Source organism: Geotrypetes seraphini, chromosome 11, assembly GCF_902459505.1.
Source record: "Geotrypetes seraphini chromosome 11, aGeoSer1.1, whole genome shotgun sequence".
Taxonomy (NCBI): Eukaryota; Metazoa; Chordata; class Amphibia; order Gymnophiona; family Dermophiidae; genus Geotrypetes; species Geotrypetes seraphini.
The window spans coordinates 7,811,092-7,838,354 of record NC_047094.1 but is presented as its reverse complement, the minus strand read 5'-3'; the positions used below and the strand labels follow the sequence as shown (position 1 = coordinate 7,838,354).

General features: G+C 47.3%; 1 protein-coding gene across 4 annotated transcripts in view; it reads left to right on the top strand.

The window, feature by feature from the left end:
* The window catches only part of EPN2 (epsin 2), an 89,376-nt gene that overhangs the window by 27,469 nt on the left and 34,644 nt on the right, over nucleotides 1-27,263 (top strand). For all 4 annotated transcript variants that reach the window (XM_033963734.1, XM_033963733.1, XM_033963731.1 and 1 more), the window contains exons 2-3: nucleotides 16,896-17,704; nucleotides 24,290-24,402. In XM_033963734.1, the coding sequence (XP_033819625.1) occupies nucleotides 17,107-17,704; nucleotides 24,290-24,402 (711 nt within the window). In that variant the 5' untranslated portion in view covers nucleotides 16,896-17,106. The remainder of the gene's footprint in view (nucleotides 1-16,895; nucleotides 17,705-24,289; nucleotides 24,403-27,263) is intronic.

Sequence of the window (27,263 nt, the reverse complement as noted above, 5' to 3'; positions counted from 1 at the left end):
TTTCTTTTCCGCGGAGCTGAGAAGTTCAACTTCATCATGCGCTAGCTGAATTCAGTTAAATTTGCCTTCCTTGTCCGCGTTTTCGCTTTCTTTTAATTACAGTTAACAGTACTTTTCTTTTTCAGTAAAAAAAAAAAAAAAAAGAAGATTATTTCCTCCGGCGGGTCGAACGGGCCGGCCACGTGGCTCAGGCCCACTGGCTTCGACCTCGCGGCGGAGATTTTCCGGCCTATGTCCCGGCCAATCACCGGGTTTAAAAAGTGCAGCAAGTGCCAACGCGCGATTTCACTCACGGACCCTCACTGGCGCTGTTTGCAGTGTTTGGGCCCTGACCACATCCCGAAATCGTGCAGGCCTTGCTCTACCCTTACGGCACGCTCTTTCAAGCGGCGTTGCCTATTGTGGGAATCGATGTTCAAGATGGACGCAGCGAAGGATCCCTCAGCCTCCACTTCATCTGATACCTCCCCGGTTCGGGCAAAACCGGTATCGACCCCTCCTGCATCGAGTGTGGTGAAACCGGCATCGTTCACCCCGACACCATCCACGAGCCGACGTCGGTGCCTGCCCCGGTCTCCTCGGTTCAGGTACCTCTTCCTTCCACAGTGCCACCAGTGGTCATCAAAGTGCCGAAAGCTACTAAGCAGAAGCACTCGGCCTCGAAGGAGCGCGATGTCCGTGCAGGAGGACCCCCTTTCGGTGCGGATCCCTCCTTATCGGCTTCGCTACGGTCCGTGCTGGAAGCTCAATTCGTTGAGCTCATGCAGACCATCGGACCCGGGCTCATCGCTGCCATACAGGGTGACCTCCCGGTACCGGTCCAAAGGGGCGGTCCGCCCCCTCCCCCTCCTCCCCGTTCGACCTCGAAAACCGACGAGGACGAACGGGGGAGGGCGGCGATGCCCACGCGGCAAGCCTCGCTTACCGATATGCCGCCATTAGAACCCATTACGCCTCCGCGCCAACATGGGACCAGACCTCCGATCGATACTCAAAGCCCTGGGCATAGTCAGGAAGAGTTCTTCCGTACTCCTTACCAGACTTGGGTAGCATCGCAAGAACCCGCATCGCAACCCCAGTTGCGATCCACCGCTTCCAGCCCCATCCACTTGGGGGCCTCGGGAGACCATGCGATGCACAGACGATCCCGATCCCCGTCCCGCCACCGAGACGGGCATCGATCGAGACACTCATCCTGGCACTCTTCACGCCATTCGGAGGTGTCACCGCAGAAAAACTGCAACGTAGGGGATACTCCTCATCAGAGGTGTCCCCTCCGGGGGGCCCGGAGTACGAGGAGACACCGGTGCCCGATTCTCCTTGCCACTCCCCGATGTCCATGGACCTGGAGGCCTCCTCCTCCTCCAGCCCGTCCCACAGGCCGATGCTGGCGGAACAATTGTCCTTCTCATCATTCCTCCGACAAATGGCGGATGATCTGGATGTGACCCTTGACACGGGCTCCCGATACTCCAAAGAGTATCTGGACACCATGCATTTACCCAACCCTCCAACGGAGTCGCTCCGGCTCCCCCTGCATAAATTGCTGGACCAGACCTTCATGCAGTGTTTCGAAACACCGTACTCCATACCGGCGATCCCCAGCAAACTCGATGCTCGATACCGCATCGTGCACCATAAAGGGTTTGAGGGCCCTCAACTCTCCCACCAATCCCTACTGGTCGAGTCCTCTCTTAAACGCTCTCATCCCTCCCAGGTCTACGCCTCTGTACCGCCGGGCCGAGAGGGGAGAACGATGGACAAATTTGGTAGAAAATTCTACCAAAACTCCATGATGGCGTCACGGGTGCTGAACTACAATTTCTTTTTCTCTTCCTATCTGGAGTTCTTCTTGCCGGTGCTCCGCAAGTTCACTCCGTTCATAGACAACCAAGCTCGATTCGAGTTCGAGGAAGTGGTAGCCTCCCTCTCCCAATTATGCCTCCAGCTGATGCAATCCTCCTTCGATGCATTCGAACTCTCGGCACGTGCTGCCGCAAGCGCGGTAGCCATGCGTCGCCTGGCATGGCTCCGTACAATCGATATGGATCCCAACCTCCAGGACAGACTCGCCAACGTACCATGTGCTGGAGCTGACCTGTTCGATGAGTCTAAACTGTTACCAAGAAGCTGTCGGATCATGAAAAATCTTTTCAATCCATCCTGCGGCCCAAACCCAAACCTCAACAGTCTCGACCTTCCAGGCCACCCCTGATTTACCAGCGGCGTTACATGCCCAGACAAACGCCTGCTGCGAGACAACCTGCGAAGAGACAACCTCCCCAGAAGTCTCAGCAAAAACCTCAGCCACCGGCTGCACCTAAGGCTCCCCAGCCCTTTTGACGCCCCTCCCGGGAGCATAACCTCGGCCTCTCCCATAGGGGGCCGCCTCCATCTTTTTTACCATCGATGGGAGGCCATAACCACGGACCTATGGGTCCTCACCATCATAAGAGAAGGATACTCTCTTCAATTCCATCGGGTCATAAGAACATAAGAACATAAGAACTGCCATCTCCGGATCAGACCTTCGGTCCATCAAGTCCGGCGATCCGCACACGCGGAGGCCCCGCCAGGTGTACACCTGGCGTAATTTATAGTCCACCATATCTTTATATGCCTCTCTTAAGGAGATATGCATCTAGTTTGCTCTTGAAGCCTAGGACGGTCGATTCCGCAATAATCTCCTCTGGGAGGGCATTCCAGGTGTCAACCACTCTCTGAGTGAAGCAGAACTTCCTGACATTAGTCCTGAACCTGTCCCCCCTTAGCTTCATTCCATGTCCTCTAGTCCGTGTCAAATTGGACAGTGTAAATAATCTTCTCTGCTCTATTTTGTCGATTCCTTTCAGTATTTTGAAGGTCTCGATCATATCCCCACGCATTCTCCTTTTCTCAAGGGAGAACAATCCTAGTGTTATAAGTCTATCCTCATATTCCAGTCTCTCCATACCCTTCACCAGTTTTGTTGCTCGTCTCTGCACCCTCTCCAGTAGTTTTATATCCTTCTTTAGGTAGGGAGACCAATGTTGGACGCAGTATTCCAAGTGTGGTCTGACCATTGCCCTATAAAGCGGCATTATAACTTTCTCCGATCTACTCGAGATTCCTTTCTTTATCATGCCCAACATTCTATTTGCCTTCTTTGCCGCTGCCGCGCATTGTGCCGACGGCTTCAGGGTCCTATCTATCAGTACACCCAGGTCCCTTTCTTGTTCACTCTTCCCCAGAGTTGCACCTGACATTGTATACTCGTATTCCTTATTTTTATTGCCTAAATGCATTACCTTGCATTTCTCCACATTGAACTTCATCTGCCATTTCTCCGCCCATGTTTCTAACCGACACAAGTCGCTCTGGAGTTTCTCTCTATCCTCCTGCGATCTGATTGCCCGGCATAGTTTTGTATCGTCTGCAAACTTGATGATCTCACTGGATATTCCTTCCTCCAGGTCATTGATATAAATATTAAAAAGGATCGGCCCAAGTACCGAGCCCTGGGGTACACCACTAGTCACTTTCTCCCAGTCGGAGAACTTCCCATTTATGCCCACTCTCTGCTTTCGGTTTTCCAGCCATTTGCCTATCCATCTTTGTATATCTCCCTCTATGCCATGGCTTTGTAGTTTCCTGAGAAGTCTTTCGTGTGGAACTTTGTCGAACGCTTTCTGGAAGTCCAAGTATATTATGTCCACAGGCTTCCCACTATCAATTTGCTCGTTTACGGTCTCAAAAAATTGGAGTAAATTCGTCAAACATGATTTCCCTTTCCTGAATCCATGTTGACTGGGTTTCATCAAGTCGTGTGCGTCCAAGTGCCGGACTATGCTATCCTTGATCAGTGCTTCAACCATCTTGCCGGGAACCGACGTAAGACTCACAGGCCTATAGTTGCCCGGTTCCCCTCTCGATCCTTTTTTGAAAATTGGCGTGACGTTCGCTATCCTCCAGTCGTCCGGTATCTGTCCAGTTCTGATTGTCAGGTTTGCAAGTTTGTGCAATAACTCTCCGATTTCAACCTTCAATTCCTTTAAGACTCTCGGGTGAATTCCATCCGGTCCAGGGGATTTGTCACTTTTAAGTTTGTCGATCTGATAGTATATCTGGTCTAAGTCCACTTCAACTGTGGTGAGGCTGTCCTCTATTTCTCCTGGAAACACTTTCTCCGCTTCAGGTATTGTTGAGGTGTCTTCCTTCGTAAAGACAGACGCAAAGAAGGAATTTAGTTTGTCTGCGATTTGTTTATCTTCCTTGATGTACCCTTTTCTTCCCTGGTCGTCCAGGGGTCCCACTGCCTCTTTTGCAGGTTTTTTCCCTTTCACGTATCTAAAGAAGGGCTTGAAGTTTTTGGCCTCCTGGGCTATTTTTTCCTCATAATCCTGTTTGGCATCCCTCACCGCCTTGTGACATTTCTTCTGATCATCTTTATGTTTGTTCCAGGCTTCGGTTGTCTTTATGCATTTCCATTTTTTGAAAGAGTCCTTCTTTTCTTTTATGGCTTCCTTCACCTGTATGGTAAGCCATGCCGGTTCTCTTTTGCTCTTTGTTCTCCGATCTTTGGAAATCCTCGGAATGTAGAGATCTTGTGCTTCTGTGATAGTATTTTTCAGTAGGGACCATGCCTGATCTACCGTTTCAAGTTTGTCCACCATCTTCTCTAGTCGTTTTTCTACCATGGCCCTCATGCAATCGTATTTACCCTTTTTAAAGTTTAAGGTGGTGGTTAAGGTTTTGGCATGTTTCCCTTTCCCGATGTCAAGTTTAAAGTTGATTACATTGTGATCACTCGTTCCCAGTGGAACCACGACTTCCACTTCTGTTATCGGTCCCGTTAGGCCATTTAGGACCAAGTCCAAGGTGGCGTTGCCTCTTGTCGGCTCTTTTACCATTTGTTCCAGGAAGCAATCCCCTAGCACCTCCAGGAACTTGGCCTCCTTGCCGCAGTTGGAGGTTGCTAGTTTCCAGTCTATCCCTGGGAAATTGAAGTCTCCCAATATAATTACATTTCCCGTCTTGCATTCTTGTTTGATTTCCTCCATCATTTCTGAGTCAGTTTCCTCCGCCTGTCCTGGGGGACGATAGTAAAGGCCAATTTTCGTATCTGCACCATATTGACCAGGAATTTTGATCCAGAGTGACTCAAGCTTCTCTTTCATTTCTGTTGTAACCATTTCAACAGAATCTATTCCCTCCTTAACATATAGAGCAATACCTCCACCTTTCTGCCCTACTCGATCTCTTCTATACAGTTTGTATCCCTGTAGTACTGTGTCCCATTTGTTTTCTTCATTCCACCATGTTTCTGTTATGCCAATGATATCCAATATGTCATGTCTTGCTATTGTCTCTAGTTCCCCCATTTTGTTACCTAGACTTCTAGCATTCGTATACATACATCTAAATTCCCTTTGTGTTACCTTTTTGGACCTTCTACTCTTGGCCGTCCCTATAGTTTCAAATACGGTATCCTTTACTGCTCCTGTGTTATCACCCTTGTTTGCTGTGTGGTCGTCCTCTCCTGTGTCTGAGTTGTCCCTTCCTGCTTTTTCTCCCTTATTGGCTGTGGGGTCGTCTTCTCTTGTGTAGGAGTAGTAGTCCTTGGCTTCTTCGTCGGGGCATCCTGCTATCCGTGCCATCGACCGGTGGTCGACTGTCGGCTTTCCCCTATCTTTCAGTTTAAAGCCTTCTCGATTGCCTTCTTCATGTTGCCTGCCAAAACTCGTGCTCCTTCTTTGTTGAGGTGTAGTCCGTCCCTTCTGTAGTACTTGCTTTTTCCCCAGAACGCCGTCCAGTTGCGCACGAAGTCGAAGCCTTCTTCTTCGCACCATCGTCTCATCCAGGCGTTGATTACTTGCAATTCCCCTTGTCTCTTTCCATCCGCTCTTGGTACTGGGAGGATCTCAGAGAAGGCCACCCTCACCTCCCTGATCTTCAGTTGTCTTCCGAGTGAGCGGAGCTGGCCCTTCAGCTCTTCCCTGTCATACTTCCGCCCGCTCACATCATTTGTTCCCACGTGGATAAGCACAGCGGTGTCCTCTCCCTCTGCGCCATCTATGATCCTGGAGATCCTGTTGGTCACATCCTTCACTCTTGCTCCAGGCAGACAGGTGACGACTCTGTCCTCTCTTCCTCCTGCGGTGTGGCTGTCCACATGTCGTATAATGGAGTCGCCTACGATGATCCCCATCTTCTTTATTCGGGAGTTCCTTGGGGGGCGTAGGTCCACGTCCTTGGAGTAGGGCCAGTCTTCTTCCTCCAATGATACTCTTGAAATTGTTTCCTGTTCTTTGGGTGGGGGGATGTCTTCCTGTGCTCTCACTATTCCTCCTGGTGTGCGGTTGTCTCCTACCTCGTCTTCGGTTTCTTCTGTGTTTGCATGGGTGTCTTCTCTCCTCACATGGGTTTCTTGAGTACAGTTTTCCAGCCCTGGGATCTCTACGTGGTGCTGATGAGCTTCCTCTATGAACATTTCTAGTTCCTTGACCTCGTCGTATGGGCTGTACTCCACTAGAATCTTCTCCTGTGCTCGGATTCTGTCTTCGAGTTCCATCACTGTTCCTTCCAATAGTCTTACCTGACATTTCAAGCTATCCATCTCCATGCATCGATTGCAAATGTATGCCTGGATCCCCGAAGGGAGGTAGTCATACATATTGCAGCCGATACAGAAGACCGGAAAGCTCACCTTCTGACTTCCTTGGGCTTCCATTTCTTGCTTCCCTCGTGTGTGCTTGTGTTCCTTGCCTGCTGCTTCCTTATGTTGCTTGCCTTGCTGTGTCTTTTGTGTGTGCTGTCTCCACTCTACCTCACCTTGATTGTATGTGTGGGTTTGTTCCCTTTGCGTCTGTCTCTTCCTTACCTTCTGTGTTTGTCGCTTCTTTACCGTTCAGTCCTCCTCGGTGTTCTTGATAGTAGATACTTGATAGTAGATACTTGATAGTAGATAATCGTCCCTTGCAAGGCCCTTCGCACGAACGGCTGGGCGCCGTTGGCTCCGCCCCCTTTCAAGGGGGAGTTCGGGCTCTGACCTCGCTGACGCTTGGGGGTGGGCGGAGCTAACTCTCGCCGCTGCCCCTGCTGTAGATTGCTTTTATCCCCTGCCTTTTGCCTCCTGTCTCTCTCCTGAGGTCTTCCTACCTCCTCTCTGCCTTCTGCCTGCTTTTCAGCCGGTGTTCAGGTCAGCGTGTGCTGGGCGCCGTTGGCTCCGCCCCCTTTCAAGGGGGAGTTCGGGCTCTGACCTCGCTGACGCTTGGGGGTGGACCATCCTCCAAGAGAGTATCCTTCAAGCTCGACGCAGACCGCCCTTCTTCTTCAGGAAGTCCAAACCTTACTTCAGCTTCGGGCTGTCGAGCCGGTCCCGTCAGACCAATTGAACCGAGGGTTTTACTCCCGGTACTTCCTCGTCCCGAAGAAAACGGGCGACCTGCGACCCATTTTAGACCTTCGGGCCCTCAACAAGTTTCTGGTCAAAGAGAAGTTTCGCATGTTGACTTTGGCTTCTCTATACCCCCTCCTCGAGCAGAACGACTGGTTATGCTCCCTGGATCTCAAGGAGGCCTACACTCACATCCCCATTCACCCGGCCTCCCGAAAGTTCCTCAGATTTCGGGTGGGAAATCTGCACCTACAGTATCGAGTGCTACCATTCGGCCTATCTTCGTCCCCCAGAGTCTTCACAAAGTGCCTGGTGGTAGTGGCCGCAGCACTCCGGGACAGGGGTCTACAGGTGTTCCCATACCTCGACGACTGGCTCATCAAGGCCCCGTCAGCCCCAGAGGTCACTTCGGCGGCCTTGGCTACAACCTACTTCCTCCAAAATTTGGGCTTCGAGATCAACTTTTCCAAGTCTCATCTACAACCCACCCAGTCCCTCCCCTTCATCGGAGCGGTCCTGGACACCACCCGACTCCGAGCATTCCTGCCCCTGCAACGCATGGAGTCCCTTCTTCATCTCTGCCAGTCGGTGTCTACTCGCCAAACCCTACCGGCGAGACAACTGATGGTGCTCCTGGGCCATATGGCCTCCACAGTACATGTGACACCCTTTGCCAGACTCCACCTCAGGATCCCCCAGTGGACCCTGGCATCACAGTGGAATCAAACGTCCGATCCACTATCCAAACACATCTCAGTCACACCTGCTCTTCGGCAGTCTCTACTTTGGTGGATGACCTCTTCGAATCTATCCAGAGGTTTGCTGATGCACTCTCCCCCCCATCAGAAAGTTCTCACAACCGATTCGTCGAATTATGCATGGGGGGCCCACCTGGATGGTCTCCGCACCCAAGGATTCTGGACCAGTGCGGAAAGACTACACCAAATCAATCTACTGGAACTCAGAGCCATCTTCAATGCGCTCCAAGCTTTCCAATATCTACTTCACGACATGGTAATCCTCATTCGCACAGACAATCAGGCCGCCATGTATTATATCAACAAGCAAGGAGGCACGGGCTCGGCCCTCCTTTGCCAGGAAGCTCTACGAGTCTGGGACTGGGCGGTGCGCCACAACGCCCTACTCAGAGCAGTATACATCCAGGGGGAGAACAACGTCTTGGCAGACAAACTAAGCCGTCTGCTACAACCGCACGAATGGACTCTCCATTCCAGCCCCCTTCACCAAATCTTCACGCAATGGGGGACGCCTCAGATAGACCTCTTTGCGGCTCCCCACAACTCCAAACTGCCTCAGTTTTGCTCCAGGATCTACACTCCTCATCGCCTCGAGGCAGATGCTTTTCTACTGAACCGGGGGAAACGATTTCTATATGCGTTCCCACCATTCCCGCTGATCCAGAAGACTCTGGTCAAGCTGAAACTCGAACAGGCCACCATGATTCTAATAGCTCCTCGGTGGCCCAGACAACCTTGGTTCTCCCTCCTACTTCAACTCAGCAGCAGGGAACCAGTACCACTTCCAGTGTTTCCTTCACTACTTACTCAACATCAAGGATCACTACTTCATCCCAACCTGCAGTCTCTCCACCTGACAGCTTGGTTCCTCTCAACGTAACCCCTCACCAATTCTCACAAGAAGTGAGGGAGGTCTTGGAAGCTTCCAGGAAGCCCGCCACTCGACAATGCTACTCCCAGAAATGGACCAGATTCTCCTCATGGTGTGTTTCTAAGTCAAAGGAACCTCAGCGAGCTTCCTTATCCTCCGTGCTGGACTATCTCCTACACCTATCTCAATCTGGGCTCAAGTCCACATCCATACGAGTCCACCTGAGCGCTATTGCGGCGTTCCACCAGCCCCTACAAGGGAAACCCCTCTCGGCCCATCCGGTGGTCGCCAGATTTATGAAAGGACTCTTCCATGTTAACCCTCCTCTCAAACCACCCCCAGTAGTTTGGGACCTCAATGTAGTCCTTTCCCGTCTCATGAAGCCCCCGTTTGAACCACTCAACAGGGCCCCTCTTAAGTACCTCACCTGGAAAGTGCTTTTTCTTGTAGCCCTTACGTCCGCTCGCAGAGTCAGCGAACTCCAGGCATTGATGGCGGATCCACCATTCACAGTATTCCATCATGACAAGGTGGTCCTCCGCACTCACCCGAAATTCCTGCCTAAGGTGGTCTCCGAATTTCATCTCAACCAATCCATTGTACTTCCAGTATTCTTCCCTAAGCCCCATTCTCACCACGGAGAATCGGCCCTTCACACTCTAGACTGTAAACGTGCCTTGGCTTTCTACCTGGATCGCACCAAGCCACACAGAACCACTCCTCAACTTTTTGTCTCCTTCGATCCTAACAAGTTGGGAAGACCCGTATCAAAGCGCACCATCTCTAATTGGATGGCGGCTTGTATCTCTTTCTGCTATGCCCAGGCTGGATTATCACTTCCTTGTAAGGTCACAGCCCATAAGGTCAGAGCAATGGCAGCCTCAGTAGCATTCCTCAGATCAACACCAATCGAGGAAATTTGTAAGGCTGCCACCTGGTCCTCGGTTCACACATTCACCTCACATTATTGTCTGGATACTCTCTCCAGACGGGATGGACAGTTTGGCCAAACAGTATTGAAAAATTTATTCTCTTAAGTCGCCAACTCCCCCTCCATCCCACTGAGGTTAGCTTGGAGGTCACCCACTAGTGAGAATACCTGCCTGCTTGTCCTGGGATAAAGCAATGTTACTTACCGTAACAGTTGTTATCCAGGGACAGCAGGCAGCTATTCTCACGTCCCACCCACCTCCCCTGGGTTGGCTTCTCAGGCTAGCTACCTGAACTGAGGAGACACGCCCGGATCTCCGGGCAGGAAGGCACCGGCGCATGCGCGGTGCGGGCATCTAGAAACTTTAAGTTTCTACAAGCAACACGTGCTTGTGAGACGTCCGTACCGGGGCTCTGTCTGATGACATCACCCACTAGTGAGAATAGCTGCCTGCTGTCCCTGGATAACAACTGTTACGGTAAGTAACATTGCTTTCTCGCTCTCCCTCCCGGCACCGGGAGGGGCATCGATCCAGACACTCCTCTCGGCACTCCTCGCGCCACTCGGAGGTTTCGCCACAGAAGAAGCTGCCACGTCTGGGGTACTCCTCATCGGATTTATCTCCCCAGGAGGGGCCGGAGTACGAGGAGCCATCTACCTCTTATTCTCCTTGTCGCTCCCAAGTCTCCCTGGATCCTGAGGCTTCTACTTCCTCCAGCCCGTCTAGGAGGCCGGTACTGGCGGACCAGTTGTCTTTTTCTTCCTTCCTCCGGCAAATGGCGGATGACTTGGATGTGACTTTGGACACTGGGTCTCGGTATTCTAAGGAGTATCTCGACACCATGCACTTGCCTAATCCTCCTGCGGAGTCTCTTCGACTTCCTCTGCATAAATTACTGGATCAGACATTCATGCGATGTTTCGAGACGCCGTACTCCATCCCTGCGGTCCCGAGCAAATTGGATGCAAGATACCGCATTGTTCATCATAAGGGGTTTGAGGGTGCTCAACTCTCACCAATCCCTGCTGGTCGAGTCCTCTCTCAAGCATTCTCATCCCTCCCAGGTCTATGCCTCTGTATCACCGGGATGAGAGGGGAGAACGATGGATAAGTTCGGTAGGAGAATCTACCAGAATTCTATGATGGCGTCTCGAGTGCTCAATTATAATTTCTTTTTTTTCTTCATATTTGGAGTTCTTCTTGCCGGTGCTCCGCAAGTTTACTCCTTACATTGATGCTCAGGCTCGATTCGAGTTCGAGGAAGTTTCCCAGCTACGTCTTCAGCTGATGCAGTCCTCGTACGATGCCTTCGAGCTCTCGGCACGTGCTGCCGCCTGTTCCGTGGCCATGCGTCGATTAGCATGGCTTCGGACAATTGACATGGATCCAAACCTCCAAGACAGACTTGCCAATGTGCCTTGTGCGGGCGCTGATTTATTCGACGAGTCTATCGAAACTGTTACCAAGAAACTTTCGGTTCATGAAAAGTCTTTTCAATCTATCCTTCGGCCTAAGCCCAAGCCTCAGCAGTCTCGACCTTCTAGACCGCCTTTGATTTATCAGCGGCGCTACACCCCTCGTCAGACTCCTGCTGCGAGACAACCGGCGAAGAGACAGCCTCCCCAGAAGGCTCAGCAGAAACCTCAGCCGCCGGCTGGACAGAAGGCTACTCAGCCTTTTTGACTCTCTTCCAGGGAGCATAACCGACCTCGTTCTGCATCCCCCTATTTTTCCCATCGGGGGTCGCCTCCATCATTTTTACCATCGATGGGAGGCTATTACCACCGACCTCTGGGTCCTTTCCATCGTAAGAGAAGGATACTCTCTTCATTGGGGCAGAGTTCAAACTATTAAAATGATGATATTGTGGTTTGTTATCAAATGGGAATGTTACCATTTTTTTTTTAGGGGTCCTTCTATAAAAAGTTAAATAGTATTCTTACAAAATTTATTTGTACTTGCTTTCAGTGTACTTGTATTCATTGATTCTATTTTGTAACTTATCGCTGACTGTCCAGCTCCTCTTGTTGTAAACCGCCTTGAACTACCATGGCTTTGGCGGTATATAAGAAAATAAATTATTATTATTATTATTTCCATCGGGTCCCCCCGGACCACCCTCCAAGAGAGTATCCTTCCAACTTAACGCAGACCGCCCTTCTCCTTCAGGAGGCTCAGGCTTTGCTTCGGCTTCGGGCCGTCGAGCCGGTCCCGGTGGACCAGCACAACCGGGGTTTTTACTCCTGGTACTTCCTCGTCCCGAAGAAGACGGGCGACCTACGACCCATCCTGGACCTTCTAGTCCTCAACAAGTTTTTAGTAAAGGAGAGGTTTCGCATGTTGACCCTTGCTTCTCTCTACCCCCTCCTAGAGCGGAACGACTGGTTATGCTCTCTGGATCTCAAGGAGGCCTACACTCACATTCCCATTCATCCGACCTCCCGCCAATTCCTCAGATTTCGGGTGGGACATCTACATCTGCAGTATCGAGTGCTTCCTTTCGGCCTGTCCTCGTCTCCCAGAGTCTTCACGAAGTGTCTGGTGGTGGTGGTGGCCGCTGCACTCCGGAACAGGGGTCTTCAGGTATTTCCCTACCTCGACGACTGGCTCATCAAGGCCCCCTCTGCTCCAGAGGTCATTTCGGCGACCTTGACCACGATCTGCTTCCTGCTTTACGACATGGTGATCCTCATCCGCACAGACAACCAGGTCGCCATGTATTATGTCAACAAGCAGGGGGGCACGGGATCGGCCTCCCTCTGCCAGGAAGCTCTCAGAGTCTGGGATTGGGCAGTTCGCCACAATGCCTTCCTCAAAGCTGTCTACATTCAAGGGAAGGGACAATGTCTTGGCAGACAACTTGAGTCGACTCCTCCAGCCTCTCGAATGGACTCTCCATTCCAACCCCCTTCATCAGATCTTTGCACAATGGGGGACGCCTCAGATAGACCTCTTTGCGGCTCCCCACAACTTCAAACTGCCTCAGTTTTGCTCCAGGATCTACACTCCTCATCGCCTCGAGGCAGATGCCTTTCTGCTGGATTGGAGGAATCTATTTCTGTATGCGTTTCCTCCATTTCCTCTCATTCAAAAGACTCTGGTCAAATTGAAATCGGACCAAGCCACCATGATTCTCATAGCTCCTCGGTGGCCCAGACAACCTTGGTTCTCCCTTCTGCTTCAACTCAGCAGCAGGACACCAGTCCTTCTTCCAGTGTTTCCTTCTCTGCTTACTCAACATCAAGGATCACTGCTTCATCCCAATCTGCAGTCTCTCCACCTGACAGCTTGGTTCCTCTCAACGTAACTCCTCACCAGTTTTCTCAAGCGGTGAGGGATGTCTTAGAGGCTTCCAGGAAGCCTGCTACTCGACAATGCTACTCCCAAAAGTGGACTAGATTCTCTTCCTGGTGTATTTCCAATGCCAAGGAGCCTCAGCAAGCTTCCCTATCCTCTGTGTTGGACTATCTTCTACACCTGTCTCAGTCTGGTCTCAAGTCTACATCTATAAGAGTCCACCTGAGTGCTATTGCGGCTTTCCATCAGCCTCTACAGGGGAAATCTCTTTCTGCTCATCCTGTGGTTTCCAGATTTATGAAAGGACTTTTCCATGTCAATCCTCCTATCAAACCTCCTCCCGTGGTTTGGGATCTCAATGTTGTCCTTTCTCAACTCATGAAGCCTCCGTTTGAACCTCTCAACAGGGCTCCACTTAAGTATCTCACCTGGAAAGTGGTTTTTCTGGTGGCCCTCACGTCTGCTCGCAGGGTCAGTGAGCTTCAGGCCTTGGTGGCGGATCCGCCTGTCACAGTATTCCATCATGACAAAGTGGTCCTCCGCACTCATCTGAAATTCCTGTCTAAAGTGGTCTCTGAATTTCATCTCAACCAGTCCATTGTACTTCCAGTATTTTTTCCAAAGCCTCATTCTCATCATGGACAATCGGCTCTTCACACTCTGGACTGTAAACGTGCTTTGGCTTTCTACCTGGATCGCACCAAGCCACACAGAACTGCTGCTCAACTTTTCGTCTCCTTTGATCCGAACAAGTTAGGACGACCTGTATCGAAGCGTACCATCTCCAACTGGATGGCGGCTTGTATCTCTTCCTGCTATGCCCAGGCTGGATTATCCCTTCCTTGTAGGGTCACAGCCCATAAGGTCAGAGCAATGGCAGCCTCTGTAGCCTTCCTCAGATCGACACCAATTGAGGAGATTTGTAAGGCTGCCACTTGGTCCTCGGTTCATACCTTCACCTCTCATTATTGTCTGGATACTTTCTCCAGACGGGATGGACAGTTCGGCCAAACAGTGTAACAAAATTTATTCTCTTAAGTTGCCAACACTCCCACCATCCCATTGAGGTTAGCTTGGAGGTCACCCACTAGTGAGAATACCTGCCTGCTTGTCCTGTGATAAAGCAATGTTACTTACCGTAACAGTTGTTATCCAGGGACAGCAGGCAGCTATTCTCACGTCCCACCCACCTCCCCTGGGTTGGCTTCTCAGACTAGCTACCTGAACTGAGGAGACACGCCCGGTCCATCGGGCGGGAAGGCACTGGCGCATGCGCGGTGCGGGCATCTCGAAACTTCTGAGTTTCTTCAAGCAAGACATGCTTGTGAGATGTCCGTATCGGGGCTCTGTCGGATGACATCACCCACTAGTGAGAATAGCTGCCTGCTGTCCCTGGATAACAACTGTTACGGTAAGTAACATTGCTTTATGGTGCTTTTTTAAGATTTTGTTTGGTTTTGTATTTGTAAAATGTTTTTAATTTAATGGCCACAGTCCCTGAAGGAAGGGTTGAACTAACACATGCACATAACATGAACAGAGGAGGATATAAATAGTAAATCTTGGACCCATACTTCTTTGCTAGGCTATGATATGTCAACCTTGTTTACTTTGTTGAATGCTAACTTAAATTTTAAATGTGTGAGCAATACCGAGGAGCCAAGTTTCTGATGTTTTTTTGTTTTTTGTTTTTTTGAATCTGGAACTTGAGAGGGTATTTGTAGTCTTTAATTTAGGGCAGGTAGTATTTTTAACATTTATTTAAAGCAGAGGTGCTGGAACAAAGTTTGACTGGGATTCACTGCAGCATTTAAGAAACATTTGCTTAAACCTGTTTTCTGCTCTTGTACTGTGGTCTACAGTGGTGGTATGGTAAAAATTTGAAGAATGCCGCAGATGCGGAAGTTCTTGGCTCTGACCGGGTCTCATCCACAGTGTACAAGTCCCCCTGGGAGATTCTTCCTACTGATTTATGAATGCAATGTTAACATCCCAGTTTCCCATTTAGGAAGTGTAGCATTTTTAGAATGTGATAATATTTTAGCAACTTAAAAATAGTCACTCATGAATTTTGGTGGTATACAGATATACTGACATCTAGCATGTTTTGAGGGGAGCTCATTTGGGGGGGGAGCAGTGCAATCAAGCTATGACACTTGCTTATCTACTAATATCTTCTGAAAGATATTGACAAGTTTTATAATAATCACAATTTTACGTCACTTAGGATTGGAGAACAGGATTAGTTGCCATGACATAACAATCTGCTTCTATACCGTAGTACTGTGAAGCTCTATGTGGTTTACAAAAGCAAAAATAGTTACAATTGGATGGAATGCCTTAATTGCCCGAATACTTAGTAAACAGATATGTTTTTAGATGTCTCCCAAATTCTTGGTAAGTACTGGAAGTTGTGATTAAAAGATTTAGATCCTTGTCCCAAGATGCTGCCTGATAGGATAAGAGACGATGATGGTATCTTTTTTTTTTTTTTTTAATTCTTTATTCAGTTTTAACTCTTGTAACAAGTGTACAAAATTCAATCAAATAATTCGTACAAATCACTTGACATTCTAACAATTATTGTCAAATGCATATAAAAAAGACCCCTCCCCCACCCATCCCATTCATCAGGAATAAGCCCATTAAATCACATAACATATCTCCCCATCCCCACATTAAATATAGTCCTATGTAATAAAAAGGTGTCCAAGGTGTCTAATCATTAGAATATGCAATCAATGGCCCCAAATATTTTTGAAACTATTATAATTTCCTTGCTGTATAGCAAGCACTCTCTCCATTTTATAAATATGACAAACTGAATTCACCAAAAGGTATAATTAAGTTTAGTATAGACCTTCCAATTTCCAGTAATATGTTGAATGGCAACCCCCGTCAGTATTAACAAAAGTTTATTGTTATTTGTTGAAATTTGACTCTTGAATCTCATAGACGTTCCAAATAAAATAATATAGGATAGGGCAACATGATTTCATAACATTGATGGTATCTTTTAAATTTACATACTCTAGTCCACTTGGTCTCAACTCTGTCCTGGAGGACCACCAGGCCAGTTGGGTTTTCAGGATAGCCCTAATGAATATGCATGAGAGAAATCTGAATATAATGGAAGTGCCAGGCATGCAAATCTGCTCCATGCATATTCATTAAGGCTATTCTGAAAATCCAGCTAGCCTGGTGGTCCTCCAGGACAGGGTTGGGAACCACTGCTCTAGTCTAACAGATGGAAAAACGAAATTTTCATGTGAGCGCCTGGTATGTTTATTGTTGGCAAATGAAAACATATTCATAAGATAATTAGGTATAAGTTCAAACATAGTTTTATAGCAAATACAGCGTATCGTGAACTTGATCCGGGCCTCCACTGGCAGCCAATTCAACTATTGAGGCATGTAAAAGTCTAAAATCTATCTTAAGTACCACACAGTAGTGAACAAATGTAGCATCATGGAGCTAAAATTTAGGTTATTCTTTCTATGTGAATAAGTAATGATGGTAGTTCTCATTAATTATGATGACTTATAATATTGCTCCCTGCAAAAGAAACTCAGTATGTTTATGGCGAAAGACTTGGAGACAAAAATCCCAATTTAAAGCCTACCCCTTAACTAATTGAATCTTTTGTGCTTTTTTTTCAGCATGTAGTTTCCTGCGTCCTGCGGTGTTTTTGGATGAGGGCAATGTATTTAGAAGAACTCAATCCAACTCAGTTAAGAGTCCAGGAATCTTGTAGCACCAGAACTTATATAAGAAGAAAACTCATCCTTTGCTCCTGAGGTGGTTTCAGGAATAATATTTTCTGAATATTTTTAGAACTAAGGTTCTTTGTTAACTGCTAAACTTATAAAAATGACGACTTCTTCTATAAGGCGGCAGATGAAAAATATAGTAAACAATTATTCTGAGGCTGAAATCAAGGTTCGTGAGGCAACATCTAATGACCCTTGGGGCCCTTCCAGCTCTTTAATGACTGAGATAGCTGATCTTACTTACAATGTGGTGGCCTTTTCAGAAATTATGAGTATGATTTGGAAACGGCTTAATGATCATGGCAAGAACTGGAGGCATGTGTATAAGGCTCTTACACTATTGGATTACCTAATCAAAACTGGTTCTGAGAGAGTGGCTCAGCAGTGCAAAGAGAACATATTTGCCATCCAGACCCTGAAAGATTTTCAGTACATTGATCGCGATGGCAAGGACCAGGGCATCAACGTGAGGGAGAAGTCCAAACAATTGGTCTCCCTCCTCAAAGATGATGAAAGGCTTAAAGGCGAGAGAGCTCAGGCCCTGAAAACCAAAGAGCGCATGGCCCAGGTCGCTACAGGTGTGGGCAGCAATAATCAAATAACCTTTGGCAGAGGCTCTAGCCAGCCTAACTTGTCCACCAGCTACTCAGAACATGAGTATGGCAAATCTGGAGGATCGCCAGCATCTTACCATGGCTGTAAGTACTCATTCATGACTATATCTTTCTAGTTGGGGCTTCAATAAGTACTAAATAATTTGGGAAAACTTTGTTATCGGAATATTTAGCACAAACATTTGCTGTGTGATATCTTTTAAGAGGTGTTAGCAGCATATACTGCATAGAACTGGAAACTTGATCAGTACAAAATATTTACCTTTCTTGATCATAAATCTGTAAGAGAATCCTTTCCTACCAGTAACAGGACCAGGCGTGCAGTAAGCTTTAACGCAATGTATCGCAAGCTATGTGCTATGGCAGTGTTTTTCAACCTTTTTACACCTATGGACCGGCAGAAATAAAAGAATTATTTTGTGGACCGGCATCGGTCCACAAACTGGCGGTTGAAGAACACTGGGCTAAGTCGTGGGCCAGACCCTGCCCATCTCTACCCATTCTCCACCCCAGACCCTGCCCCCATAGTCGTAATTGTATTTTTTCCATTCATTTTTCATATATACACACAATGTAATCTTATTGACAATGCATCGATCGCACACAGTTTTGGGCCTGATGCACATGCTGGCCCTGTGGACCAGCAGGAAATTTCTGTGGACCGGTACCGGACCATGGACCGGTGGTTGAAGAATACTGTGCTATGGCATACTAGTGTGCCTCCTGAGATTTCAGATATGTTGCAAGACGCTGGGGAGGAGGAGAGGCGCCGATGCCTCTCCTTCTCTCCACGCGTCTTCCCTGCCGGCACCCTCCGCCTGTGGCTCAGGGCCCATCTGGAGCGCCTTTGCACATGTGCGTGACATCACTGCATCGACGTCTGCACACTTCCAGATGCCTTGAGCCGTGGCCACTGTGCTTAGTGCGACGGGCTCGACAAAGCTTGCGGGACACTGCTTGAAAGAAATTTTCTGGTTTCCATTTTTCCATTTCCACAAAATGATCAAGAGAGGATGTGCATCATAAAAACCAAATTGTGCTAGAGTAAATCTTTAAACTTGTCCCAGTATGTAAGTGTTTACTAAATGAATCAAAGGCATTCTTCATAATCTGGTTGTCTTATGCTGGTTTATGGGACTTTTCTTGTAAAGCTCACTTGCTTTCCAAAGGGTGGTCTTGTAGGTTCTGTCTGATACTGCTATTACATGGTGATAATTGTTCTCTATGTATAAAGTAGGCTGTTAAATAACAAGGGCCTGACTGGCCTATTTGTCTTAAAGATTGCTACCAGATACAGAATCCGCCCCTAGGTTGCATAAACTGTTTTTTCCTTTTTGTCCTGCCAGACCACTCAACCTATTTCCTGTTCCCCTTTAGCAGCAGTAGTGACTGCAAGTGGTCCCTTCTGGCTCCCTGAGAGTTTCTCATACTCTGATTCTGCTCTTTGGAGAGAAATGTTCCTTGTGACTAGTTCCCCTGCCTCTGGGTGGAGCTGTTTTGTTCCCTGTTGCCCTCTTCTTTCTCTTCAGCAGTTGGGTGAAGTTTTTCCTGAACACACATTTTGAGGCAGTAATGCAAGTGTTTCTTTCAATTCTTGCCCATACTTTTGTCTCTCTCTTGCCGTATTTATGGCAGAACTTTCTGAGCAGATGATACTGGTTGTTTGTGAGAAAATAATTCACTCGTAAGCCATTGTTTCTGTTTTCCAGTGATAACTGGAAATACAGTGCTGCCTTCTATGTCCCTTTTTTTAATCTTCAGAGAATATTTGGTTAAAATAGAGTGTACTAACGACACTATATGCAACCTGCAAATTCTTGTGTTGGTGAAAGAGAAAGTTCAATTTTCTTAGGTATCTATAATGAGAAGTGGAGGCAAACAATGTCTTAGAAAACAGAATGTCTGCCTAGGAAATCAAATTTCTCCCATTACTTTTCTGCAAAAATTCTGTATATTATTGTTCATCACTTTGGAATAGATTTTTATGAATATGTGTTTCCTCTTTATATCGTAAATAATTTTCTATCATATTGCCTAATAAAGTAAGCAAACTATAATGAGCTGAATTTGAAATGTCTTAAGTGCTCTTGCAATTTAAACTGCTTTGTGCCCCCTTGTTATGCAGTATGGCAAACAATTTGCTTAATAAAGTAATTGGTATAGAAAGAAAATTCTTTTTTTCTTGTCTTTTTATACATGTGTGTAAAATATTAAGTGAAAAAAGATCTCTGCTGTTGAGCTCTTTTTGAAAGAGACTCGCCTTGTGTATTTATGTCATATAGATATTTAAATGTCTCTTATCATATCTCCCCTTTCTCACACTAATGGGGCCAGTATCATGGGATTTTTTTTTTCCACTCTTTTTCATCCAATGTAAGTATTAAGAGCACAGACCTGAACGGGGTTGTTAAACCAGCATTTGAGGTTGCAGTCAATGTGAGTCTTCCATAAGACCACATCGACTGCACATCTTGATGGTGGTATTGGGGGTGGGTGGGTCATGCACTTTCTATGCTGTATGAATTGAGTTGTGGCTGCAGAAAGATTTAGGTACATGCTGCTGAAGAGGAAATCTGTATTTCTGGGTGCTCATAGCCCATTCCCCAAATTATTCTTGCTACATTTAGTAGCTGGAGATGGGGATTTTTTAATGTTGACACACCTGACTAATGTTTTAAGATGACCAGGGCTAAGAGTTTTATGTTCCCTTCTTGGTGAAAAGAACAATATGGTGTTAAGTCATCTTGACCAGTGTTCTTCAACCTTTTGACACCTATGGACCGGCGGAAATAAAAGAATTATTTTGTGAACCGGCACTGATCCACGAACCGGCGATTGAAGAACACTGGGTTAAGTCGTGGGCCAGACCCCTCCCATCTCCAACCCCCGACCCCACCCCCCATAATAGTACTAATTGTAACACCATTTTTTCCATTCATTTTTCATATATACACACAAATACAATATAATCTTATTAACGACACATAATGGTTAACCACAAAATTAAACTACCCAAAGCATACCGTATGCTTCTCAGCATTCATTCCTACCAGAAAACAGATAACTCCATGCAAATATGGGACCAAAAACTAAAAGCAGTAATATATACAAACAAGCCCTAAGATGCAAGACTCTGCATGCAGTACACCCCCAGAGAAAAAGAAACATATGCATTTCTTCGTGAACAGTGCAAAATACGAACACAGCAAGTGTAAATTCTCAAAATTGACACAAATTAAAAAATAAAATCATTCCCCCTACCTTTGTTGTCTCCCTCCCTCCATGCTATGCCTTATCTTCTGGGCTGCTCCCGCATGGTCGTTTTATGCCGCCCTCTGGGTTATCTTCGGGCCGGCTCCCTCTTCCTCACTGACACAGTGCACAAAGCCATGGGCAGAAGATCCTCACGTGTCCCATGCGTCATCCGGAAGCCATGTTGCAACATCAGAGAGAAGGCTTCCGATTCAGGCGCAGGACGCGCTGCCTGCGGCTTTGTGCAGTGTGACAGTGAGAAAGAGGGAGCCGGCCCGTAGATAACGCTGCTTCGATCGCACTGTGGACTGGCGGCTGAAGAACACTGTCTCGGGCCCAAAGCATGTGCCAGCCCTGTGGACCGGCGGTTGAAAAACACTGATCTAGGGTGTTTGCCCTTGTCTTTGTAATACAAAGATCGGAGATAAGTATAACATTGAGACTAGAGAATGACACGGTGGCGGTTTACCCGCGGCCACCGCATTTTAGCCGCGGGTCACCCGCCGAAAACGGGGAAGAAAACTAGCAGTCGCTGCGGCGACGGGGACAAGGCCATTCACCGCCCGCGGGGTGGTGAATGGTCTTGTCTCCGCAGTGAGGTTTCAAGGATCGCGCGGTCCCCGCAGCCACCGCCCGCCCGCCCGTAGCATTTAGCCAGCTCCCTCCCTCCACCTCACCTTAAATTTCGAGTTTTCCGGCTTCCTTTTTTCCGAGCCGCACGTGTTCAAAAATCCGTGCACGCGCGGCTGCGCAAGTCAATCAATCTTCTCCTCTGACGCAACCGGAAACAGGAAGTTGCAGGAGAGGAGAAGTTTGATTGACTCGCACAGCCGCGAGTGCACGGATTTTTGAACACGTGCGGCTCAGAAAAAAGGAAGCCGGAAAACTCGAAATTTAAGGTGAGGTGGAGGGAGGGAGCTGGCTAAATGCACGGCTTTTTGAACGCGTGCGGCTAGGGAAAAAGGAAGCCGGCAAACTCGGAACGAATATAAGGTGAGGTGGAGGGAGGGTGGGGGCTGCTGGACCATTCTTCATTACTTTGCCATACTAATTCCATTCTATGTTAGGTGCCACGGACTCAGATTCGAGTCCTAGCGATGATGAGTTAAAGATCCCAAAAGAAGCCAACTTCTAAATCCAGTGGTTAGAGCTACACTACACTCCTTGTGACCCTGGGCAAGTCACTTAATCCCTATTGCTTCTGACACAATGGGCAGTTCCAAAGACCAAGACTGGCCAGTGTCAAAGACAGGATGCTGAGCTTGATAGACCCTTAGTCTCCACTGTTTTTAGTGATCAACAAAGTTCTATGTTTCTATAATCACCCTAATTCTGTTATCATTGGACTAGATATTCAAAATGATTTAAATGGCCAGGACAGGCTCCTGGCTGTTCAAATCATCTGTCCAGGGCTAACCAGGCATTTTCAATCTTCATGTTCAGCCCAAATGGTGTCACACAATTCAGCAAAAATACCCAATGTTGTTCCTCATAATTTAAATATTGCTCATAGAAGGAACAACATTGGGTATTTTTGCAAATGGAAGTTGGAGGGTTAATTCCCTTGAAACAGCCAATTGAGTGAAACATGAATTCATGCTGGGACACAAGATAGGTTGAATTTGTTTTGAATTTAAAAAGAAAAATGATCAATGAAGAATACTATAATGGCAAGAAAATATAATGATAAAACAGCAACTAATTTTGCCTATTTTTATATATTAAAAAAGTACTACATAAGGTGAATGTCCATATTGCTGTCTGTTGTTCTGCTGAGCACTGGCATTGAAACAGCAAAATGCATTTATTGCATACTTGTCCTCTGTCGGAAACATTATGGTGGTATATTAGTTGTGTTAATAAAAATTTATAAACAAAGCCCTGCCAGCTGAACATCTCTTTCTCTAGTTCAGCAGCAAGAACTTTGATTTATAAGAATGGAATACGCTAAATATTAGAGTACTAAGGCTTATATGGATGCTGCGGGGACGGTGACGGGGCGGTGAATGGGATGGCAGTGGCGGTGACGGGGCGGTGAAAGGGATGGCAGTGACGGTGACGGGGCGGTGAATGGAATGGCGGTGACGGGGCGGTGCAGAGGATGGTGGGCCGGGGACGGGGCGGTGACGGGGACAGATTTTTTCCCCGTGTCATTCTCTAATTGAGACCTCTATCGTAGAAAGGCTTGAGTCTTACTTTGCGTTTAGTCATCTTCTTTCCAGGCAGCTGTATGCAGAGACTCTGACTCGAGCCCCTTCTGTGCTGGATGCGAAACATCCTCTAATGGGGCTATAGTGATCTTCCTGTAGGTTATAGAAGGCAGTGGAGGGAGGGTTCAAATATCCCTGTGTAAGACCTAACAGCTTCTAGGTGGTACTGGTGAGTCTTGCACAGTGGAGATTAGTGATACTAGTTGATGACAAAGCCACAATGTTTATGGTCAGGTTTCTCAGGGAGGGCTCACCTAAGAGGTGTTGGTCTTCTTTTTGGACCTTAATTCAGCTAACAGCAAGTATGGTAAACACAAGTGTTTGCATCCATTTGTACTGTTTGTGCCACTTTTTTGTCTCAAAATTGTTATTGTTTATAACTCATTACAGGGGTCTCAAAGTCCTTCCTTGAGGGCCGCAATCCATTTGGGTTTTCTTGATTTCCCCAATGAATATGCATGAGATCTATGTGCACGCACTGCTTTCAATGCATATTCATTGGGGAAATCCTGAAAACCCGACTGGATTGCAGCCCTCAAGGAGGGACTTTGAGATCCCTGTATCTAGCACCATAACTATAGACTATCAGTGATGCATTCATTTTAGTAAAATTCTACTGCGTCTCTCCTCAGGGCTGTCTGTCATTTTATTTTCATCATGCAGGATGGCTTGGCACATATCAGTTAGCCCCCTCCATGTTGCCATTTATAACTGCTGCTTTTCGTGTGGAAAATAACTGTAGAGGAATCCAACCAGGGAAGCTCAAAGCATTTTAACTGCTAATGGCAAACTTGTAGAAGGAGAGTAGCCAAGGTAATATCCCCCCTAGTTTAAACTTAGAAGTGCCACCACTGCCTTAATGCATGAGTGGGAAAATAGAGGGGTTTCACTGGCGATCTCAACAGCTAATCTTAGAAGATCATTAAGAAATCAGATACATATTTTTTAGTTGATATATGATAGTATTGAAGGCCCATGTTTTTGTATACTTAAAGTAAGCATCTCTGCATCTTGCTGTTCCTCTGCACTCATTTTTAGGTCCTAAAGGTTTTTATGTGGATTGCTGTTTTAATTTTCTAATAAAGGCCATATCAGGGACATTGCCTCTCCACAGTGTTTCTTTGGTTTCTGTAAATCAGACTTTATCAAATGTATTTGGAGTTGGTTCTGCATTGTTAACACAGGCTCATATTTGCTTCTTTATTAGCTACATCCCCTCGGGTTTCATCTGAACTTGAGCAGGCACGACCTCAGACAAGCGGTGAGGAAGAGTTGCAGCTCCAGCTTGCATTAGCAATGAGCAGGGAAGTTGCGGAGCAGGTCAGTTCTGGAGTACTGTATTTTGTTAGCATCTGTTTTCCTCTTTTTGTCTTTAAAAGGACATTGCACACGGGGCTATTGCCTTGGGCCTCCAAGCCTGCATGAATCTGAAGAGGCACAGCCTCTTAGCAGGGTCTGGGATCCTCTTCCATGTTTATGCCTGCTTTCTTAGTTAGTTTCCTGGTTTGATGACATTTTCTGGATGTCTAACTCAAATTTTCAGTTTTCAAATTCACAAACTGTGTTTCTTCACCATTTGTACAATATCCAGCTAAACAGGTTTGCATCATATTTTGAGGGTAAGTAGAAAAGCAAATGGTGACCAAGGGATTGATACAGTAAAATTCACTAGGATTTGCTCACTGTTTAGCATGGGTTTTGTGCACAAATTTGCACTCTGTATAGAGCAAGTTTTGCATGAAGTTGGGTATGCACAAAGCTTCAAGTAGATAGAGCATGACATATTTAAATCCAAGCTATTAGCTGTTATAGGCATATACAGCGAAGTAAGCAGAAGACCAGAGGGATGAGCACAATATAAGGGCTTTAGTATAGTGTCTGAGGCAGTGGTCTCAAACTCAAACCCTCTGCAGGGCCACATTTTGGATTTGTAGGTACTTGGAGGGCCTCAGAAAAAATAGTTAATGTCTTATTACAGAAACTAGTGTTTAAGCCCGTTACATTAACGGGTGCTAGAATATATGTCTGTCTCTCTGTCTTTCTTTCTGTGTGTCTCCCTGCCCCTGTCTCTTTCCTTCCCTCTGTCTGTCTTTCTTTCTTTCTGTCTCTCTCCCTGCCCCTGTCTCTTTCTTTCTGTCTCTTTCCTTCCCTCTGTTGGTCTTTTTTTCTGTCTGTCTCTCTCCATCTGGCCTCCTGTCTGTCTGTCTTTCTTTCTTTCTGTCTCTCTCCCTGCCCACTGTCTTTCGTTCTCGTGCGCTGTCTGGCTTTATGTCTCCATTGTCACCTGCCTGCCTTTCTTTGTCTTTCTCTATGGCCCCCTTCTATATCCTCCCAAAGCAAATAAAAATTGCTCCCTGCACCCAGCACACCCCTCCCCCCAAAGCAAAGCAAGTTCACTCCCTGGCCCCCTTTTGCTACTGAAAAGGAAACTTTAAAATAATGCATTTAAAATGATCAGATACTTGGAAACTGCAAAGAAAGGACTTAAGTAAAGTTCAGGATTTTTAAATCATAATAAAAGTCATAAAATTTTGCAGCTTCCCTGCTTTCTATCTTGAAAGTTGTTTAATGATAGAGAAATTGATAGAGAGATAGATTTCTGCAGCTTCTCTGCTTTCTATCTCTCCCTTCCTCTCTCCACCTTTTCCCTTCACACTTTCACTGAAATAACCTGAGTTACAGCTTCGGGAGCGGCATGCAGGCTACTTGCTAGGGGATCGGCCATTTTTGCTGCATCGGATCCGTTGCTTTGGCCGGCCGACTTAGGCCTGTGAGCGTCGTTGGCCTGGAGGAGCCGATCGGGGCGGGGCTTCCGTGCTGGTCGGCTGCGTGTGAGTTTAGGGGTATGGGTGATTAGTGAACATACCCGCGCATCCCTGAACCTACCCAGAGACTCCCCGCGCGGGAGGAATCTCCGCCATCACCGCCCCCCTGAGCCGCCACTACTGCTGCATCCGTCGCCGGGCCCCGCTCCCCACGCTGCGCACCTAGGCCGGGGAGGAGGTGGTGGCGGCGGCAACGGCAACAACAGTGGATTCCTGGAGCAGCGGCTGCCTTCCCCGCCTCCCTCACCGCCCGACTGCAGAGCCGAGATTGAGGAGCCGCCACCGACAGCCAGACTGTGAGTGCGTGGTCTGGCTGGCTCCTCTACCAAAGCCCTTCCGGCAGCAGCCCCTCTCGCATCCGTCCCCGCGTTGCAAGCCTCTCCGAAGGCCGGCTCCCAAGAAAATGCTGCCCCTCTGTCCAAAGCTGCGGCCAGACGCAAGAGGAGCCGTCAACACGAAAAACCCCAGCAAGGGAGCCATTCAGAGTGCGAGGCCGTTGCAAACAGCTGGGTTCTTCTGCTTCCCCTATTATCTCCACCGCTGTAGTCTCTTTTTTAATCTGTGGTAACCGCCATGCAGAAAATGCCATTGCTGGAGAGCAGGGAGTGCCGCGTTTTAAAATTTCTCTGCCTCGCGTGTGGACATAGTAAGCGCACTCTTGCCGGCCACGGACCTACGGATCATGGAAGCACGCAAATAGGACTGCGCATGCGCGAGTTAGCCTTTTATTATATAGATGACAATTTTGCATGAGGTAAAACTCTAATAGTTTATAAATCTTTCCTTTTGGCTAAGTCTTAATAATAATATTGTCATTTATAGCTAAAGAGACATTTGATCAAGAAACTGTTTTATTTTACTTTTGTGATTATGATAAATATACCAAGGGCCTCAAAATAGTACCTGGCGGGCCGCAAGTTTGAGACCACTGGTCTGAGGGGTTTTGTTAATGAAGATTTTCATGCCTGTATCTTCTGCTGTGAGCATAAAGGACCTATAACCTTTTTTTCTGGCTGCCATGAAGACCATGAGTTTAAAAACAAACAAAGCTGAAAGGAGGTGTCCTGAACAAAGAATAAAGTGTTGGCCTGTTGACAGATGGGTATTGGCACCCATCAGATTGCATGCATGCACATCTTGTACATAAGCACAGAATCGCATTCCAGCATAAATATTGGTATTTTCATTATCACTTACCAGATCAGTCCAGAATGAATCAGTTATGCTCTCTGAAAACAGATGGAGAGACAGAACAAAGGTGTACAAATTAAGCCCCAACCCTGTCCTGGAGGACCACTAGCCAATCGGGTTTTCGGGATAGCCCTATGAATATGCATGGGGCAGATCTGCACTCCT